The sequence below is a fragment of the Oncorhynchus kisutch genome, linkage group LG16 (assembly GCF_002021735.2).
Source record: "Oncorhynchus kisutch isolate 150728-3 linkage group LG16, Okis_V2, whole genome shotgun sequence".
In the NCBI taxonomy this organism is placed as follows: domain Eukaryota; kingdom Metazoa; phylum Chordata; class Actinopteri; order Salmoniformes; family Salmonidae; genus Oncorhynchus; species Oncorhynchus kisutch.
The window spans coordinates 15,883,202-15,901,501 of record NC_034189.2 but is presented as its reverse complement, the minus strand read 5'-3'; the positions used below and the strand labels follow the sequence as shown (position 1 = coordinate 15,901,501).

At 44.1% G+C, this 18,300-nt stretch overlaps 1 protein-coding gene across 1 annotated transcript; it reads right to left on the bottom strand.

Annotated features, from left to right (window-relative positions):
• Nucleotides 1–3,850: 3,850 nt before the first annotated feature.
• On the bottom strand, nucleotides 3,851–18,006 carry LOC109906387 (uncharacterized). Its single transcript, XM_020504061.2, has 7 exons — nucleotides 17,693–18,006; nucleotides 8,586–8,707; nucleotides 6,248–8,098; nucleotides 5,799–6,035; nucleotides 5,506–5,730; nucleotides 5,276–5,341; nucleotides 3,851–5,180 (listed from the first exon to the last, which is right to left on the bottom strand). The coding sequence occupies exons 1-7, from the start codon at nucleotides 17,862–17,864 to the stop codon at nucleotides 5,154–5,156; spliced, it is 2,700 nt and encodes an 899-aa protein (XP_020359650.2). The 5' UTR covers nucleotides 17,865–18,006; the 3' UTR covers nucleotides 3,851–5,153.
• Between the last annotated feature and the right edge of the window lie 294 nt (nucleotides 18,007–18,300).

Here is an 18,300-nt window from a genome sequence, read left to right as displayed (position 1 = left end):
TTAGCTGGCTAGCTTCAGTTGAGGGGTTCCGAAGTAAATATAAATACTTTAGGAAAAATAGCTACATTGGGTGAGGCGGGTAGCAGGAGAGTATTTGGAAACTTAGGTTTAGCAAAATGTTTTTAAAGGGATAGCTATGTAAAAAACGAAAAATATGTAAAAAACGAAAAATAAACGAAATATACAGGGACACGACACGACAGGACGACTTACTGCTACGCCATCTTGCCTTCCTAAGGAGGGGTGCGTCACTTGAGTGGGTTGCGTCCGGGTTGGCGCCCCCCTCGTTGGCCCTGCCCGGGGGTATTGTCGGACGGGGCCACAGTGTCTCCCGACCCCTCCAGTCTCAGCCTCCAGTATTTATGCTGCAATAGTTTGTCGGGGGGGCTAGGGTCAGTCTTTTATATCTGGTGTATTTCTACCTGGTCTGATGACTCCTTTTCCCCGAGTCCACCTGGGTTGTTCTGCTCCGGTTTCAACTGTTCTGCCTGCGGCTATGGAACCCTGACCTGTTCACCAGACGTGCTACCTTGTCCCGGACCTGCTGTTTTCAACTCTCTCTCTCTACCACACCTGCTGTCTCTAACTCTGAATGCTCGGCTATGAAAAGCCAACTGACATTTACTCCTGAGGTGCTGACCTGTTGCACCCTCTACAACCACTGTGATTATTATTATTTGACCCTGCTGGTAATCTATGAACGTTTTAACATTTTGGCCATGTACTGTTATAATCTCCACCCTGCACAGCCAGAAGAAGACTGGCCACCCCTCAGAGCCTGGTTCCTCTCTAGGTTTCTTCCTAGATTCCAGGCTTTCTAGGGAGTTTGTCCTAGCCACCGTGCTTCTACATCTGCATTGCTTGTTGTTTGTGGTTTTATGCTTCGAACACACAGACTGCTTCATTGCATCACTGCTGTGTAACATTTTGCGCAACTAGGCAACTATACTGATGCAGGTATCTTTTGCAGAAGGTTGCATGCGGTTGGACACATGGAGGAGAGAATCATTTTCGCAGTATCCTCAAAACGGTGTCTTTTTGACACAACTGCTGACAGCTACAGGGACGTAAACACAAAAATGCTGCTTGGAGACAAGTGTCCACGATAGTAGGATTGTCAGGTCAGTTTAGTAGTGAGCTTATGCTAGATGTGGCTAGTTAATGTTAGCTAGCTAGCTAACCTAGCCGTTGAGGTGTGTGTGTGTGTGAGAGAAAGAAAGTCATAAATTATGCTAGTTACTACCCCTGATATCTTTCCCAAATAGTCATGTTTGAAAGAGTGTGATTGTCAGATAAATAGTAATAGAAATGGTAGATAATACTGTGTCCCTGATAATTTGGTCAGATAACTGTGTGTGTGTGTGTGTGTGTGTGTCTGTGTGTACAGTAGCTGACATATCCATGATAGCTAGCTAATAACTATAGTTATGCTAGGTAATGGTTTGGCTAATCATGTTCATGTCTATGTAGAAGAAGACTGTAGGAGGAAGTGGAGATGACTCAGGGACAGGTATCAGAGAGAGAAGGGCAGAGAAAGAGAAGGAGAGGTCTGTGTCAGCAGCTTCAGGCCAGCAGCCTTGGTGCTTCTGCCACATTCTTTCTTTTCTGGATCCATTTATTGTGCCTAGGGCAACGAGTGGCAATTTTACAGCCAGACCCTCTACTACGTCATCCACAAGTGTTGTCCCCACCGGTGCATCAAGACCCTCAACGTCACCTACAAATGCGACCACTGCCTCCACCGGTGCAGCGAGACCCTCTACAACATCTGCATCATCCACAAGTATGACCACCACCGGTGCAGCGAGACCCTCTACAATGTCTACATCATCCACAAGTATGACCACCACCGGTGCAGAGAGACCCTCTACAACGTCTACATCATCCACAAGTATGACCACCACCGGTGCAGCGAGACCCTCTACAATGTCTACATCATCCACAAGTATGACCACCACCAGTGTGTAGCGAGACCCTCTACAACGTCTACATCATCCACAAGTATGACCACCACCGGTGTGTAGCGAGACCCTCTACAACGTCTACATCATCCACAAGTATGACCACCACCGGTGCAGAGAGACCCTCTACAACGTCTACATCATCCACAAGTATGACCACCACCGGTGCAGCGAGACCCTCTACAATGTCTACATCATCCACAAGTATGACCACCACCGGTGTGTAGCGAGACCCTCTACAACGTCTACATCATCCACAAGTATGACCACCACCGGTGCAGCAAGACCCTCTACAACGTCTACATCATCCACAAGTATGACCACCACCGGTGCAGCCATGGAAGATGATGAAATGGAGGAAGCACCTCTGGATCTAGGACCACCTGAGATTATTATGAACCTCACGGAAGTGTCCACTGAGGACCTTGTTGAACAGGATGTGGCCGTGGAGAGAAATGAAGAGGAACAACGTCACACCAGCCCCCAGATCCACTTAATTCATTTCAGCAGAGGCTCCTCCAAGCCGTCGAGAGGGATGCAGCCCAACCTGATGCTCACAGGAAGGAGGATGACGAGACCCTATTTGCCATGAGCCTGGTGCCAACACTGAAGAGGCTGCCTCAGTGAAGAAAAGCAGCAGTCAAGGTTCAAATGTATCAGCTGCTTTTCGAGGCCGAATTCAATGGTACATTTTCTTCTCTCCACATCATAGGTAGTGTCATAAGTGTTGCGACAGTGAAGTAAAGTAGGTCATTTTTACAGTATAGTCATGTAGGCTAATTGGTATTTCAGATCAAGGTATTAACATGAGTCAAATGTATAGCTGTTGTTTCTGGGTTAGAAAATATCCTAAAACAACAGTTTGCTGTCTAAATATTTGCCTGTAATATTCATCTTTTGATCTGAAATACAAATTCCATGAGTAAACAGCAAGTATTACCAACTTTACCACACTGTTCCAATATTTATGCCACTAACTACACTATGCAAGCAGTATTTAGTTAACATAAATCTCACCTTTTATGGTGTCATATTATGTTAAGCTTGTATGTGTTGTTTTTCTCTTCCCTTTCAGAAATGGAGTCAATTTAGCCGACCAGCTCACAGGAAGGACAGGAAGAGGAGTTGTCTGGTTGTTGTTTTGACCTCCCTCATTGTACCTTTCTTTTCACACAAGTCAGTTCTGTTTAAATTCAGTCAATTCATAAAGTCATTTGTTTATAAAGTCTTAGGATAACATTCATTATTAGCGAAGGGGTTAAGGTGTGATCTTTACTCCCAAATGTCACTTCAATATAACTTCCAAATGAAGAGAGACAATGATACTTAAAGTCATCTGGGGGAAGAAAATTCAATTTTATGGACAACGGTGGAGGGTTCTTAAAATAACCTTTGTGTTAGGGGGCTCTTAAAAGAGCCGTTTCACTCCACGGCATACTGCCATGGGACTTCACCTGCTGGCGATGAGAAGAAGATGGTCAGGTTCTCCCTCACCTGGAGTGCCTGTCTGGGGGTGTTGTTGGCACCTGCCCTGGTGACATCAGGTAGGTGACCATTTGGCGTGCCCGTCTCTATCCAGAGCTGCTCCTGGAATGACCTCCGCAGGTAATTGTGGAGAAGTCAGCCATATCAGCTATGTTCAGCTGATAGCCAGGTGTAGCATTGGTAAGGATTCACTCCATGGTGCTGAAAAGAAAGCTCTGCTGTTGGGACAGCTTTATGTAGGTCTCAACAGTTTGTGGGCACCGTTATAGTGCTATAAATCTATTGTTTAGTGTTGTGTCGTGGCTTTGCTGGCATGCATCAAAAAAATTTTGGGTTTGTTTGTCCCACCAAGATTGGCATGCTAAAAACGGCACTGATTTAGAGAACTGAACTTGAAAACGGAATCCAAATTGCATCTGTGAAGTTTAATATATTGAACTTTGATTAACTTGAAATGATGGTTTATAAACTTGATACACACGACAATGAATGCAATAATTACCCGAATTGAACTTGAAAATATAAACATTGAACTTGAATGTTCAATTAATTTACATTTTGAACTGAATGACATATTTATTCAATACCGTTTCAAATCATTAAACACTTCAAATGATTCATTCAATTAGTCCATTTGTACATTAAACATTAAAAAAATATTAACCTCAAATTGAACAATTTAATATTCATTCAGTTTAACCAGAACCCTGTCGCCTGCTTTTAACAAATCAGAAAGAAAAATAAATGGGACAAAAAGCTGTTCAACAGTGGAATATAACTGACTGATGTCTACATAGTTAGTCAGATGTTGAATCATACTTATCCAATGATTCCAGGTTTATCTGTTACTATAACCTTTCAAAAGGGTTTCTTCTTGCACATTCAGAACCTTAGTTTAAAGCCTCCGGTACTGTCTCTGCCTCCTCTGCTGCAGTAACTCCTACGGACCCTCCTCTGACTGCTCCTGTTGTTGTGGACGTCCCAAAGACAACTCCTGCAGCTATGCCTACCAACACCTGTTAGTGTCCCTGAGAGTTTGATCAGGAGTTTATTCCTCACTATTTCTTTAGCCTGTTTTCCCATCTCTTTCTCTGACATCTGGCCAATTGACTCCTTCCTAAGACTCTCCATCTCTGCTTGTATTAATCTCTCTGCCTCTTGGAGCATCTCGTTGGTGTAGAACGCTCCTCCGTTATCTCTCACCATCTTCTCTATGGTGTTGAGTAACTCTGCTACTTGGTACTGATTGTTCCTGTACCGACCCTGCTGATTGGTGTTCCAGTATTTGTTGTCGATCACGTGATAGCAGCCTCCACATTTCTCCACAAGCTTGTTCAGTTCATCATTCTGTTGGTCGCCATGAGTGAAGAGGACTGTGGCATATTTAAATGCCTCTGGTGAAAAATATGTCTCGATTTTCCCTACAGTCTTGAATAGATTGTATACCGTTCCACTTTCAGTACAATGAGAAAGGCATGCGGTCCTGGAGCACATTCTGTTATACATTTGACTATTTTAGGTTTCAGCTCCTCTTCAGGGATGTCAGTTTTAAAGAATCCAGGTGTGTCAATCAGGGTGATGTTTCTGCCTTTGATGTTCTTGGTCTGAGCTTTACATTTCTGTGTTGAGGAGGTGGAGGAACTGTCTGAGAGGAACACATCATCTTGTCCGAAGATGGTGTTTCCAGCACTGTTTTACCTCCTCCGGTTATAACAAGCAGCACAATCCTGATGTCTATAGGGAGGGTTCAGAATTATAACTTGAAATGGATCAATCATATCGTAATAATGTATTTGATTTAAAGGTGGGGGTGAAGTGTTGTAACTCACCTTGCTCTGGATGAGTGCCCAATTTGAACCCTCTGAGATGCAAAACATTCTGGGTAGTTTGAAAAGCTGCAATGAAGAAAAGTGATTGTTATTATTAAAAAATCTGCCATTATTGATATATTACACAGTATTATATAAGGGCTTCAGATAATCTGCAATGTGATTCGCTTAAACATATTGAAGTTAATGGACATTTTGTTTAATTCTTTGAGACCTTTAAAAGTTCTCACCTTGGTAGAATCTCTGTCATTGGGATGGACGACAATGCGGACAAGGAAGGGGGTTCTGCTTGCTCGATTCTGTTCATACCTACGGATCTCTTCTAGCAGAACCTGCGTTGCCACGTTGTGAGGGAACTGGAGAACCTCACCAGTTCCAACTACAGGGAACGCAATGGAACGGAAGCCCCGGATCTCACAAGCAGTCAGGATTTTCCTCACACCCTGCATCAGAGCCTGAGAGAGGACCAGAGGTCAAGGGTTACTGGAGGTTCAAAGGTCATAACACACACACACACACACACCTGTACAGCTGGTCCTTGGGGATTGTTGTCCCAGTGTGCACAGCTGAGGAAGAAGACACGGCCAGAGCTGAGACCAGACAGTCCCTCCACCAGGACGTTGTCACCAGGTGCAGTCCATCCCGCTGATTCCTTCAGAAATGCTGTCATCAGCACCGGTCCAGCTGCCTCAGACAAGACATTACCCACTCGGGAGGATAGAGGGTCACTACCAACCATGGGTGACACCAGAGCATCCACCTTCAGAGTGACAGACACAGACAGACAGAAAGACAGAGGGGGGTGGGGGGGGGGGGGGGGGGGGGGGGGGGGGAGACAAATAAATCAAGTAAAAGGGGGAGAGAAAAAGGAAAAGAAAGTGTAAAAGAGAAAGGGAACATTGGGTCAGTTCGAAGTCAACATAATTCACATAATGTGAAGGCTGTGGCCATGTCAGTGTGTCTCTCTCTTACCTCCTGTTTCTCTATGGTTCCCTGGATGATCTCCACCTGGACACAGACCTCTGGAGCAGCTGTTCCCCTGGTGGAGGCAGCAGTGGTGTCTCTCTGAGGAGCATGTGTAGTGGTCGTGGTGGTGCTCGACATTCTCTCCCACTCAGGAATCTCCCTCTTGCCCTGTAACAGCCTATCACAGGCCTCCTGCATGGCTCTCACTGCCTCTCCACTCAAATCAATCAGAGTGACCTTGGTAAGGATGTGCTGTTCCCTCCCAAAGTCCCTCACTGCAGAGACTATGGCCTCAGAGCACACCTTCAGAGGGACGCCAAATAACCCTGAGCTGATGCAGGGCATGGCCAGGGTCTGGAGCTCCAGGGTCTCTGCCAGATCCAGGACTGCCTTTACTGTCTTCTCCAGCAGAGGGCGCTCATTCCCACCTACGCTGCCCCCTACTGGTCCCACTGCATGCAGCAGCATCTTACAAGGCAGATTCCCCCCTGTAGTCTCTACCACTGTACCTGTGGGTACTCTCCCTATCTGCCTAACCAGATCCCTGCTGGCTTGCTGTATTTCATGCCCCCCCGCCCGGCTCAGAGCTGCAGCCACGCCCCCAGCGTGATCCAGATACTCATTGGCTGCGTTCACCAGTGCGTCTGCCCGTTCCTTGGTGATGTCACCCTGAAAAACAACTACCTGCAGCCCACCCTGGAGGTGATAGCTGGTGGCTGCGATCGTCTCGTTAGGTCTTGGTCCGGCGCCTGCTTCACCGTCTATGCCACCATGGTTCTGTTGAGGACGTCCCACAACTCTTACACTGGACTGGTCTTTCAGAAAGGCCCCAATCTCCTCCCTCAGCTCCTGAACCTGCTTCAGGTGACCCAGCAGCTGTACTCTACACCCAGGACCATACCTGGCCACCACCCTGCGTCTACTTTGGTTCATCTCCTTCACCTTTGTCTCAAGTTTGGACTTCAGTTCAGCCTGGAAAGCACCGTTGGGCACGTCAATCTTCTCCTCCCCAAACTCCCCCAGCAGATCCTTCTCAGCCTGGTCCAGTTTCCCAGAGGAGAGGGAGAACAGACGGAGCTCTGTATCCCCCAACTCTACCTCCACATGGAGTCCCAACCCCAGCAGACTGCTCAGGTTCCCAGGCCTCCCATACTCATCCCTCAGGAAGGACAGGAGATGGAGGGACACCTCAGGCACCACCCGCTCCAGCACCAGAGAGATTTTATCTGTAACTAACTGTCTGGCTGTCCGGACATCACTTGCTGAACCCATCAGCTCCAGCTGGCCAGAGTCACCGCGTGTCACCTTCACCCCTGGAACAACCTCAACTATATCCTTCTCTATCACTTCACCTAGAAGACGGAGCTTGGACTGTCCAAGTTGACAGGTGGTGCTGATCTTCTCCTGCTTCCAGGAGCTCAGACCCTGACCCTGGAAGGCCTCCAGCTCCTTCAGCTTGGCCTGGACCTCGGGCCCCTCCCCAACCACCACCGCAAACCCTTCCCCTGCCTCGCAGTAAACCCTCACATCCTCTGAACCCAGGGTACTGCTCTGCAGCAGAGTCTGGAGCTTACGTGGGTCTACCTCATAGTGGCATTTGTACCGCTCCTGGAGCTGTTTGAACAGTCTCTCGACCTGTACCTTCCATGGTCCCACCCCAACCCCATCTCCACATGACCCAGCTTGGCCTGAGCCTCTGACCACTGCCCTCCCGTCCTCTGGATGGAGGTGGACAGAGCAGCCCAGAGAGGACAGCTGCTGCTGCAGGTCTCTTCCAGCCCCAGGGCTCTCCTTCAGGTATCTCAGGAGGTAGGAGTCTAGATGGAGTTCATGCTCTAGGAAACCAGGTGGGGATGTCTGGACAGGGAGGGAGGGATGGAATGGGAGGGACTGGTGAAAAAAGGTGTAAGTCCTGGGGAATTCCACTGTTAATGATTATTATGTCTGTCTTTATCTACGTTTATTATTCATTTATTATTGTAGGTCAACCGTACAGCTGTGTCTGGATTATATTATAAATCTATCAACTCGTTTGGCATTTGTCCATTTTAGTTTAATACAGATTCATTTGGCTAAAATGTATGTTCTTGTCATTTCTCATATTGTAAATTTATATTTTACTCATCATAAAATCAAACATGCAATAAAATCAATGCAGACTATTTTGACCTCATTTGAAGGGATAATAAAGCCATTACCTGACAGGCAGATCCACGATATGTGTTTACTGGGATGCAATTACAATGTGTATATTGACCTCATATTATGGAAGATAAATGTTTTTAACTTAAGTGACTAAGCATGCACTATATAGGTGCAGCTGTACTGTATAGTCTGGCCTCACCTCCTGACTGCTGACTGGGGAGGTTGTTGTGGGTGGAGGCTCCTGGCTGTCTCTCAGAGTGAGGGTGAGAGGTCCTCCAGGCATCTCCAACACATGAGCTATCTGAAGTACCCTCTCCTGGACTGGAAGAGTTACAGCATCATAATGAGTTATTGTTATTATAGTCGTAGTAGTGGTAATAGAAATAACAACCCTAAAAGTGACAACTCATTTTTATCTTAAAAGCACAAAATGGGGTCATTTTTTTACCACAAATTATTAATGATTGTAAAGAGACACTGTCAAGCAGTAATTTTAACTTTTGTAATTCACAGAAATTGTTTTATTTCCCCAAAATAAGTATTATTATTATTTATTTTTTAAATCATTTTTTGTTAAATTTGTTGTTAAAAAATAGACACTTTTGTCTGTTTTTCATGTTAACAGTTATTTTGATACATTTCATCCATAGCAACATGAACATTGCTCTGTTATTCATATAAAAAAAAGTGTGTCTGTGATACTCAACGGGCTGAGAAATTAGCGTTTGAGCTAATCTGATTTATGGGTTCAATCTACAGTAAGAACGGCCCGCAATATGGGCAACGGTGCCATCAGACTTTTGGCTCTAACATTGTAATGCTAGGCTATCAATTCAATTCCATCTGAAAGATGAGAGTCAACTTGGTACAGAGACACTGACTGGAATCTAAAAATACATTTACATTTTTTTAGGAAGCTGCCACACCCCCTAAGCAATACGATATGTTTTGTATTGCGTCAAACAACAACATTGACGAATACGCTGATTCGGTGAGCGAGTTCATTAGAACATACGTTGAAGATGTCGTTCCCAACGATTAAAACATTCCCAAACCAGAAACCGTGGATTGATGACAGCATTCCGTGAAACTGAAAGCGTGAACCACTGCTTTTAATCAGGGCAAGGTGACCGGAAACGTGACCGAATACAAACAGTGTATCTATTCCCTCCGCAAGGCAATCAAACAAGCTAAGCGTTAGTATAGAGACAAAGTAGAATCGCAATTCAACGGCTCAGACAAGAGGTATGTGGCAGGGTCTACAGTCAATCACGGATTACAAAAAGAAAACCAGCCCAGTTACAGACCAGGATGTCTTGCTCCCAGGCAGACTAAATAACTTTTTTGCCCACTTTGAGGACAATACAGTGCCACTGACACTGCCCGCAACCAAAACATGCGGACTCTCCTTCACTGCAGCCGAGGTGAGTAAAACATTTAAACGTGTTAACCCTCGCAAGGCTGCAGGCCCAGACGGCATCCCCAGCCGCGCCCTCAGAGCATGCGCAGACCAGCTGGCTGGTGTGTTTACGGACATATTCAATCAATCCTTATCCCAGTCTGCTGTTCCCACATGCTTCAAGAGGGCCACCATTGTTCCTGTTCCCAGGAAAGCTAAGGTAACTGAGCTAAACGACTACCGCCCCGTAGCACTCACTTCCGTCATCATCAAGTGCTTTGAGAGACTAGTCAAGGACCATATCACCTCCACCCTACCTGACACCCTAGACCCACTCCAATTTGCTTACCGCCCAAATAGGTCCACAGACGATGCAATCTCAACCACACTGCCCTAACCCATCTGGACAAGAGGAATACCTATGTGAGAATGCTGTTCATCGACTACAGCTCAGCATTTAACACCATAGTACCCTCCAAACTCGTCATCAAGCGCGAGACCCTGGGTCTCGACCCCGCCCTGTGCAACTGGGTACTGGACTTCCTGACGGGCCGCCCCCAGGTGGTGAGGGTAGGTAACAACATCTCCACCCCGCTGATCCTCAACACTGGGGCCCCACAAGGGTGCGTTCTGAGCCCTCTCCTGTACTCCCTGTTCACCCACGACTGCGTGGCCACGCACGCCTCCAACTCAATCATCAAGTTTGTGGACGACATGACAGTGGTAGGCTTGATTACCAACAACGACGAGACGGTCTACAGGGAGGAGGTGAGGGCCCTCGGAGTGTGGTGTCAGGAAAATAACCTCACACTCAACGTCAACAAAACTAAGGAGATGATTGTGGACTTCAGGAAACAGCAGAGGGAACACCCCCCTATCCACATCGATGGGACAGTAGTGGAGAGGGTTGTAAATTTTAAGTTCCTCGGCGTACACATCACAGACAAACTGAATTGGTCCACCTACACAGACAGCATCGTGAAGAAGGCGCAGCAGCACCTCTTCAACATCAGGAGGCTGAAGAAATTCGGCATGTCACCAAATGCACTCACAAACTTCTACAGATGCACAATCGAGAGCATCCTGTCGGGCTGTATCACCGCCTGGTACGCCAACTGCTCCGCCCACAAGCGTAAGGCTCTCCAGAGGGTAGTGAGGTCTGCACAACGCATCACCGGGGGAAAACTACCTGCCCTCCAGGACACCTACACCACCCAATGTCACAGGAAGGCCATAAAGATCATCAAGGACAACAACCACCCGAGCCACTGCCTGTTCACCCTGCTATCATCCAGAAGGCGAGGTCAGTACAGGTGCATCAAAGCTGGGACCGAGAGACTGAAAAACAGCTTCTATCTCAAGGCCATCAGACTGTTAAACAGCCACATTGAGTGGCTGCTGCCAACACTCTGACTCAACTCCAGCCACTTTAATATTGGGAATTGATGGGAATTTATGTAAAATATATCACTAGCCACTTTAAACAATGCTACTTAATATAATGTTTACATACCCTACATTATTCATCTCATATGTATACGTATATACTGTACTCTATCATCTACTGCATCTTTATGTAATACATGTATCACTAGCCACTTTAAACTATGCCACTTTGTTTACATACTCATCTCATATGTATATACTGTACTCGATACCATCTACTGCATCTTGCCGATGCCGTTCTGTACCATCACTCATTCATATATCTTTATGTACATATTCTTTATCCCTTTACACGTGTGTGTATAAGGTAGTAGTTTTGGAATTGTTAGATTACTCGTTGGTTATTACTGCACTGTCGGAACTAGAAGCACAAGCATTTCTCTACACTCGCATTAACATCTGCTAACCATGTGTATGTGACAAATAAATTTGATTTGATTTGATTTATGGACCAAAACTGCTCCATATCTAAACATTTTCAGGGTACATACAGTACATGTACATCTGCCTCTAAGCCAAATCTGGTGCTTTTATCACAAAGTGCACTACTGAGCCAACATTTTCAGTTTGGCTGCACATTACTATAATTCCAAATAGATCATTTTTCAATGCTCCACAATAACACAGACATCATAGTAAATTGTTTTTGTTGTTGTTGGTAACTAGTTGCTTGACGAAGCCCCAAAATCTCAAAATGTTCAAAGGGTGTGTCACGCCCTGACCGTAGAGAGCTTTTATGTCTCTATTTTTGGGTTGGTCAGGGTGTGATTTGGGTGGGCATTCTATGTTCTTTTTCTATGTGTTTGTATTTCTTTGTTTTGGCCGGGTATGGTTCTTAATCAGGGACAGCTGTTGATCGTTGCCTCTGATTGAGAACCATACTTAGGTAGCCTTTTCCCACCTGTGTCTTGTGGGTAGTTGATTTCTGTTTAGTGTTTTTTTACCTTTCAGGACTGTTTTGGTTATTCCTGTTGTTATTTTTGTATTTAGTGTTCAGTGTCAATAAACAAACATGAACACGTACCACGCTGTGCTTTGGTCCTCACATTCTTCCACCAACAGCCGTTACAGGGTGAAAAGAATTTACCCTTTAATAATATTTTTTTCACTTTTGAATGCATTCATTTGTTTTGACAACACATCCTATTATTTTTTCCAATAGACTCATGGAAAATTAATTATATACATATTTCGTACCAGTCCAAAGTTTGAACAGACCTACTCATTCAAGGGTTTCTACATGGTTGAATAATAGTGAAGACATCAAAACTATGAAATAACACATATGGAATCACGTAGTAACCAAAAAAGTGTTAAACAAATCAAAATATATTTTAGATTCTTCAAAGTTGCCACCCTTTGCCTTGAGAGCTTTACACACTCTTGGCATTCTCTCAACCAGCTTCACCTGGAATGCTTTTCCAACAGTCTTGAAGCAGTTCCCACATATGCTGAGCAATTGTTGGCTGCTTTTCCTTCACTCTGCGGTCCAACTCATCCCAAACCATCTCAATTTGGTTGAGTTTGGGTGATTATGGAGGCCAGGTTATCTGATGCAGTATTCCATCACTCTCATTCTTGATCAAATAGCCCTTACACAGCCTGGTGTGTTGGATCATTGTCCTGTTGAAAAACAAATTATAGTCCCACTAAGCCCAAACCAGATGGGATGGTGTATCGCTGCAGAATGCTGTGGTAGCCATGTTGGTTAAGTGTGCCTTGAATTTAAAAAAAATCAGTTTCACCAGCAAAGCACCCACACACCATCACACCTCCTCCTCCATGCTTCCCGGTGGCAACCACACATGCGGATATCATCCGTTCTCATACTCTGCAAAGACACAGCGGTTGGACCAAAAAAAAATCATCAGACCAAAGGACAGATTTCCATCGGTCTAATGTCCATTGCTTGTCTTTCTTGACACAAAAAAAGTATTTTCTTCTTAGTGTCCTTTAGTAGTGGTTTCTTTGCAGCAATTCAACCATGAAGGCCTGATTCACTCAGTCTCCTCTGAACAGTTGATGTTGAGATGTGTCTGTTACTTGAACTCTGTGAAGCATTTATTTGGGCTGCAATTTCTGAGGCTGGTAACTCTAATGAACTTATCCTCTGCAGCAGAGGTAACTCTTAGGGCTGGGTGATATGGCCAAGATATCATATCATGGTATTTTTCAAATTTTTGTTGGTATGACGGTAATTTGACAGTATTTGATGTTATTCATTAATAAAAGTTCAAATTTGCTTTATGAGTAGTGCTTGACCCTAGGGTGGCAACACATACAGTATATTCTAAATTATTTAAATGGGTCACTCTCCATTCAGATTGTTTTATACTGTTAAATTCAACTTCAACTTAAATAATTTCCTGCATTTCCATCAATTTCCGCATTTCCTGCAATCATTTGAGATCATTTCCACACTGCCACGATATGGGCAAAAATTCTCTGCCTTATTTTTAAATGTTGCAATTGCGATTTAGATCAAAACACTTGGGTGAACTTTTGGAATCATGGAAATATAATGTTTATTCTAATTCTAGTTAGAATATAAATAATAGTGGGCACTTTGAATACAGTGTTGTTTGACATGAGAAAGAATGAAAATGCCATGAACGAGTTACTGTGACAGGGTAGAAACCAAAGTGATGTTCTGTGTTTCCTAGGGGACCCTATAATCTTTGGCTACATTACATCTTTATGCATATAGCCAACATATTCATGTTCCCCCTATTCCTCTTTGATTTAGAAGATAAATATGCTGATTTATGCTTTCACCAGCACTGTTATAAGGCTGTATTAGCTAGCTATGTTTGCTCTGACTCAGTACTTTATTAGCTAGTTAGCTAGCAAGCTAACGATTAGCATTGGTGCCTAACAGGATTTAGCTTAACTTTGTAAGAAAATACAAACTAGCTGTTTGCAGATGTAAGAAACACAAACTAATATTGTAACTAAAGAACGCTTGTGAATTTATATTACGATGAAATTTGAAACATTGTTGTCATCAACATTGTTGCATGTGCTGCATTGACCAAGCAGACTGAACGAAAGTGTCTCATGGTCAAGCAACAACAAAAGCACTCCTTGAGTGACAGGGTGTGGGACTAGGTCTGTGTGGAAAGCGGCGTGGAGAGAGAGAGAGAGCGGAGAGGGATGACTCAAGTAGCGGAGTAAACTATAAAAATGGACGTTACATAAGGCGTATCACATTTAACAAACCAATCATTCAAATACCGTTATAGAAGGTAAAGTAAAAACCCAAACCGGTCCGTGCATCAATACCGGTATATAGTAAAATACGTTATACCCCCCGGCCCTAGTAACTCTGGGTCTTCCTTTCCTGTGGCGGTCCTCATGATAGCAAGTTTCATCATAGCACTTGATAGTTTCTGCGACTGCACTTTAAGAAACATTCAAAGTTCTTGAAAATGTTCCGTATTGACTGACCTTGATGTCTTAAAGTAATGATGGACTGTCGTTTCTCTTTGCTTATTTGAGCTGTTCTTGCCATAATATGGACTTGGTCTTATAACAAATTTTACCAAATCTTTTGTATACCACCCCTACCTTGTCACAACTCAACTGATTGGCTCAAATGCATTAAGAAAGAAAGAAATTCCACAAATGAACTTTTAACAAGGCACACCTGTTAATTGAAATGCATTCCGGGTGACGAACTCATGAAGCTGGTTGAGAGAATGCCAAGAGTGTGCAAAGCTGTCATCAAGGCAAAGCGCAGCTACTTTGAAGAATCTCAAAAACAAAATATATTTTTTATTTGTTTAACAATTTCTGTCCATCTACAACGGTCAACTATAAGAGTGGTTGTTGTGAAGTGTAAATACCTAGGAGCAACAACAGCTCAGCCTCGAAGTGGAAGGCCACACAATCTCACAGAATGGGATTGACTGAGTGCTGAAACGCGTAGCATGTCAAATATTATCTGTTCTCGGTGGCAACACTCACTGCCGAGTTCCAAACTGCCTCTGGAAGCAACGTCAGCACAAGAACTGTTCGTCGGGAGCTTCATGAAATAAATGTCCATGGCCGAGCAGCCGCTCACAAGCCTAACATCACCATGCGCAATGCCAAGCGTCGGCTGGAGTGGTGTAAAGCTCAACGCCATTGGACTCTGGAGCAGCATAAAAAATGCATTCTCTGGCGTGATGAATCACGCCTCACCATCTGGCAGTCCGATGGACAAATCTGTGTTTGGCTGATGCCAAGAGAATGCTACCTGCCCCAATGTAAAAGTGGCAACTGTAAAGTTAAGTGGAGGAGGAAAAATGGTCTAGGGCAGTGATTCATTGTTCAAGCTCCTTAATTCCAGTGAAGGGAAATCTTTACGCTACAGCATACAATGACATTCAATACGATTCTGTGCTTCCAACTTTGTGGCGACAGTTTGGGGAAGGCCCTTTCCAGTTTCAGCATGATAATGCCCCCGTGCACAAAGCAAGGTCCATCCAGAAATGATTTGTTGAGATTGATGTGGAAGTACTTGACTGGCCAGCACAGAGCCCTGACCTCAACCCCATCGAACACCTTTGGGATAAATTGGAAGGCCGACTGCGAGCCAGGCCTAATCATCCAACATGTATTTATTTTTTATTTCACCTTTATTTAACCAGGTAGGCTAGTTGAGAACAAGTTCTCATTTGCAACTGCGACCTGGCCAAGATAAAGCAAAGCAGTTCAACACATACAACAACACAGAGTTACACATAGAATAAACAAACATACAATCAATAATACAGTAGAAAAATATACAGCAAAAATATAAATATACAGAAGAATATAAATAGGCAATGGTAGAAAAGTATTTAGAATATAGCAATTAAACACTGGAATGGTAGGATGTTCAGAAGATTAATGTGCAAGTTGAGATACTGGGGTGCAAAGGAGCAAGATAAATAAATAAATACAGTATGGGGATGAGGTAGATTGGATGGGCTATTTACAGATGAGCTATGTACAGGTGCAGTGATCTGTGAGCTGCTCTGACAGCTGGTGCTTAAAGCTAGTGAGGGAGGTAAGAGTCTACAGCTTCAGAGATTTTTGCAGTTTGTTCAAGTCATTGGCAGCAGAGAACTGGAAGGAGAGGCAGCCAAAGGAAGAATTGGCTTTGGGGGTGACCAGTGAGGTATACCTGCTGGAGCGGGGACTACCGGTGGATGTAGCTATGGTGACCAGTGAGCTGAGATAAGGCGGGGCTTTACCTAGCAGAGACTTGTAGATGACCTGGAGCCAGTGGGTTTGGCGACAAGTATGAAGCGAGGGCCAGCCAACAAGATCATACAGGTCGCAGTGGTGGGTAGTATATGGGGCTTTGGTGACAAAACGGATGGCACTGTGATAGACTGCATCCAATTTGTTAAGTAGTGTTGGAGGCTATTTTGTAAATGACATCGGCGAAGTCGAGGATCGGTAGGATGGTCAGTTTTACAAGGGTATGCTTGGCAGCATGAGTGAAGGATGCTTTGTTGCGAAATAGGAAGCCGATTCTAGATTTAATTTTGGATTGGAGATGTTTAATGTGAGGCTGCAAGGAGAGTTTACAGTCTAACCAGACACCTAGGTATTTGTAGTTGTCCACATATTCTAAGTCAGAACCGTCCAGAGTAGTGATGCTGAACGGGCGGGCAGGTGCGGGCAGCGATCGGTTGAAGAGCATGCATTTAGTTTTACTTGCATTTAAGAGCAGTTGGAGGCCACGGAAGGAGAGTTGTGTGGCATTGAAGCTCATCTGGAGGTTAGTTAACACAGTGTCTAACGAAGGGCCAGAGGTATACAGAATGGTGTCGACTTCACTAATGCTCTATGTAGTGTACCTTGTCCATACCCTGTTTCCTGGGTAAGGAAATCAATATGTACATTTTTAATTTGGGTGAACTACCCTTTAAATTCTACAAGTTATGTTCTCACAGAGACAAGGGTGAAGTGAGCATGCTAGCATGCAGCCTAATTTAAAGCAGCAATATGTAACGTTTTGGGGGGACACCCACATTCACATATATATGTCAGTTATAGATCTATCATTGCGTTTGAAAGCAAGTTTAAGAAGATGTTGATCTGTTCTATTTGTGATCTGTTCTATTTGTGCTATTTCTATGCGTCTCATTCTTTCGTGTAGTTTTTGCTTCTTTTACTTTCAGTTTTGTGCACCAGCTTCAAACAGATGAAAATCAAATATTTTTGTTTATGGAAAACATATTTCACGGAGGTTTAGATGGTACAAAGATTCTCTACACTATTCATGTTTGTTTTGTCACAAACTGAAATTAGGCTAACTATTAGAAATTTTACAAAAAACGGTGGAGCGATTTCTGCATAGACCAGTTTTAAATATGAAAGTGAAACTGTTACACAATTATCGACAGGAAAACATGTAAATATACTTTTTTTACATTTCACCTTTAGTTTCAAGTACAGTTCAAATAGTAAACTCAATATTTCTATACCTGTCCGGTCAATAAATGCGATCTTGTAAACGTTGTCACCAACATTGTGTATCGGTCCGCAGTCTCCACCACCAGATTTACGGCGAACCTGAAAGTACTTTTCTAACTTCTCTTTCTGTGCTGGATCCAGACTGGGAACCTCGAAGAAAACGGGGTATTTGTAACCTTCCATATTGTAATCCAAAGTAGCCTACTCGCTTTCTTATAATAGCTACTGTACAAGCGCTCAAATCAGTTTGATTCGAACAGCACAACTGCTGTGAACTTGTCAACCTACGCACCTGACAGATGACCCGCGCGAACACCCCTTCTTGCAAAATAAATACACTTTTTTTGTATTGTACTTGGGACCATAGACCCGCGATATTCAGACCCGCGATCAAGCGGATCACTTTTGTCAATTCACCGCCTTTCAAGGTGTCCCTTACAAAAAAAGATTGCAACTGCAGTAAAAGTGCATTAACAGTCGACTTTTGACGCAGTAATTGCGGAATAACTGAAGTGAACTGCAGTTGAACTGCAGGTATACTCCACTCGAACTGCAGTTACGCTGCAAAATTATTGCAGTAAAAAAAATGTGTTTAATACTACACTCATCGCCTGCATTG